This window comes from Nestor notabilis, unplaced genomic scaffold (assembly GCF_000696875.1).
Source record: "Nestor notabilis isolate BGI_N333 unplaced genomic scaffold, ASM69687v1 scaffold21484, whole genome shotgun sequence".
NCBI classification, from domain to species: Eukaryota; Metazoa; Chordata; class Aves; order Psittaciformes; family Psittacidae; genus Nestor; species Nestor notabilis.
The window spans coordinates 82,213-85,403 of NW_009927166.1; the positions used below are offsets into that span (position 1 = coordinate 82,213).

The 3,191-nt window shown below is 40.5% G+C and overlaps 1 protein-coding gene across 1 annotated transcript in view; it reads right to left on the minus strand.

The window, feature by feature from the left end:
* SLC25A26 (solute carrier family 25 (S-adenosylmethionine carrier), member 26) overlaps positions 1–3,183 on the minus strand; it is a gene marked incomplete at its 3' end in the record, with an annotated part of 83,680 nt that extends 80,497 nt beyond the window's left edge. The window contains exons 1-2 of the mRNA XM_010013945.1: positions 3,151–3,183; positions 1,216–1,372 (exon numbers count right to left, since the gene is read on the minus strand). Coding sequence (XP_010012247.1) covers positions 1,216–1,372; positions 3,151–3,183 — 190 coding nt within the window. The remainder of the gene's footprint in view (positions 1–1,215; positions 1,373–3,150) is intronic.
* Between the last annotated feature and the right edge of the window lie 8 nt (positions 3,184–3,191).

Here is a 3,191-nt window from a genome sequence, read left to right on the forward strand (position 1 = left end):
ATAAATCAGTTAATTGAAAAGGGGGGAAAAAAAAGCCAACCCAAAAATCATCAAGGTACCTGACACAAGTCTCTATCCTGCAATGGGTAAAACTGTTTCAGCAGCAGTTATTAATAACTTCTTCCCAGCTATTGTCAGTTTAATATTTGGCACTCTAGCTCCATAAAAAACATTCTTCCAAGCTTCTAAAGGACTTGTAAAAGTCCTGTCCAGCGAACAAGAAACATACAAAAGTAAACTGAGCATAGCAATACCAGCTGTGTTTATTCACTGCAACAGTCAACTACAAAGGCATTTGCACCTTAAGGGTTACTTCTCCAAAAGATAAGTTCTCAGTCATACGTTGGAAAGATAAAACCACAGTTCAGATTTTGAAGATGTAAATCCTGAGAAAACTGACATGTCTTGGGGGGGGAACAGATTTTAATTGTGAAGAAGGGCTGTGTGAATTGCCTTCTGCTAATCAAAAGATGCCTATCACCTCAGGAGGAGATAACAGAGCAGACAAGATAAAGAACTGCATTTTTTTGTATCACCTTATGAAGGACATCAAACATCTAAAGGTATCAGTGGATGTGTCAGCAAAGTTCTCCTAACATTTACTACTGACAGCATAGCTTATTGGCTTTTTATCCCTCCCTACAAACACAAAATGGACAAAGGCATTAGGATTTTTAGATACCTTTATTCTCTGCAGGGACTACAAGCATTTACTTTTTTAAATGCTTCAGTTTCAGAAGTTTTCCTGATGTCTTATCATTTTAAGTGCTGTAGTTGTTTCCAGGGAGACAAAGACAGGCACAGCATCCCCAGGGCAGTGAGCTCAAAGACCTCCAGTGCTCAAGCACTTGGAATTTTGATTCATTTCCGATGCTGTGAATGAGGGGTTCATGACAAAAGTGTCCAGGGTAAGCAAGACTCAAGCCCTCTTTGGCACCTGGAAATGCTTTAGGGTACTGCTGTAAGTAAGGACAGTAAGGAATGCTTCCAAGGAGTAAGGGTTGCTTTTCAGAGTAAACATGGAGCAGCCTTCATTCCAGGCTTGCTCAAAGAGTTTGTTCAACACACTGCAATTCTAGAAACTGCTCTTCACAGGTGGACATGGACTTATAGAATCCAAGGTCACCTGCAGGAGGGGAAGCAATGGGCACGAATGTCCTGAACTATAACAGTTCCCACTTAAAGATGACAAAGTAAAATCCAGAGAAAATTTACCATTTGGAAAGGATCCTATAGCAGTAGAAGGAACACCAGCATAAATGCCACGAAAACCACCAGCCTTCCTAAATCCTTGAGGACTCTGCAGTCTTGTTTTTACAGTATCCAGAGGAAAAAGGATCAAGTCAACACAGACACCAGCAACTCCACCAGCCTTCAAGACAAAACCATGGAATAAAGTGCATTAATATTCATAGGGGTGAAGCTTATGTGATAACTGAGGCAAGCCTAAAGCAAAGCACTACTGACTAGGTGCCTTCTGAGGTCAACTTATAAACTGCCAGTCTTACACAGATCTCAATAGCTTCTATAGCTATAACAAGGAAGCTTCAACAAGAGAGAAAGTAATAGGTATTATAACTTTAAAACCCATTTTTAAGGTATTTTCAAAACAACTTCAGTGTTTCAAATAGTACAAGCAAAGCAGTGCAACATCTAACCCCTACACAAAAGCAAGACAGTAAATACCACCTATCAAGATGGCACAGCACAGAATGACCAACACCTCTATGAAGTTGTGTGATAAGATCAGGGAAATACAGAAGCAATTCTGCTTCCTCCCTAAGCACCTCTAGAAAGCACATTTGTATTTTCTCTAGCAAACTTCTTCATTTAAATGATCACCCCCTCATTTCATTTGTTGAATAAAGCCTGAAGTAAAACTGCTTTTCTTTAGCTGACAAAAGTCTATAAGGAATAAAAAAATCATATTAAAGAAAGATGTTTTCAAAAGTTGTAAGGAAAAGGGGAAAGTTTTCACCCAAAGCAACTCTTAAAACCAACCCCTAAAAATAATAGTTTCAGCTGAAGCAATTCTTCTCCATTGTTTGTGGTTCTAGTTGACTTTATTTTCCCCAGGACATAGATATAGAAATAACTACTTGTCAAAAACAGAAGGAGGAGACAGAAAGAAATATAAAAACTCATTTCAAAAGAAAAAAAAAAAGCATGAACAGTTACCATTAATCTATTATGATTGATGATTGTAATTCAGAACAGAAAACAGAGTTTGAAGTCTACCTCGTATAGAGCAGAACACAAGAAACAGCTGTGCACATTTTTAACTCTGCCTGAAAACAAATCACATGTGTGTTTGATTGAGGTTTTTAAATGGCCAACAGAGGATTCACAGAGGTGTTCACTATCTAATACTAAAGTTTTAATCAATAAGTTAATTACTCTTTTAATCTAGTTGCCTATTTTGCATGCATTGATTTTTCTTTGCTTTTTTCCATCAAAATCCTTGTCTGCTCAAAATAACATTGATCAGATTTATTCAGATTTAATCCAGCCATCTGTTAAAATGTGAGTCAAAAGTTACTAATTGCTTCTTTCATTTTCAAAGTTCTGTATCTTAAACGTCATTTAAATTCATGAAGCAGCTAATAGAGCCCTGCCAGAGAGCGACAATACCTGCAGGCTTATACCACCTGCAGAAAATAGTAATGATTTCTAGACAGCAAAAGAGCTGAACACACCTTCACCCCCACCTTTCTGCACAGCAGCATTATTAGATACAGAACAGCTGAAAAACCTTCACCAGGAGTCAAACATAGCCTTAAACTTAACTCCACTAAAGAAATTAAGCAAAGCCAGGACCTAACGCAAATGCATTGAGCCTTGCAGCCGACAGGGAGCTAAACCCTCCCAGCAGGCCCGCAGCTCTCCTCACACTAGCCCAGGTTCCAAGCAGAACTCACAGCAGGCACTAGATAACTCCAAGGAGGTCCCTAGTTTTGGGGACCCCTTACACATGAGGCTACCGGGAGCACACGTTGAGAAGTGACTTTTAGGGCGAGAAATGATTCGCAAAGGACCGTGCACACACCCAGCGCCTGCAGACAGCATCCGAAGCCAAGAGGAGACGAAGCGAAGCACCGGAGGCCACCGCGTCTCCTTGGCAACGGGCAGGCCCAGAACCCGCTCACTCACCGCCAAGGCCGCCCAGGACTCCCGGGGCTCCATGCAGGGGT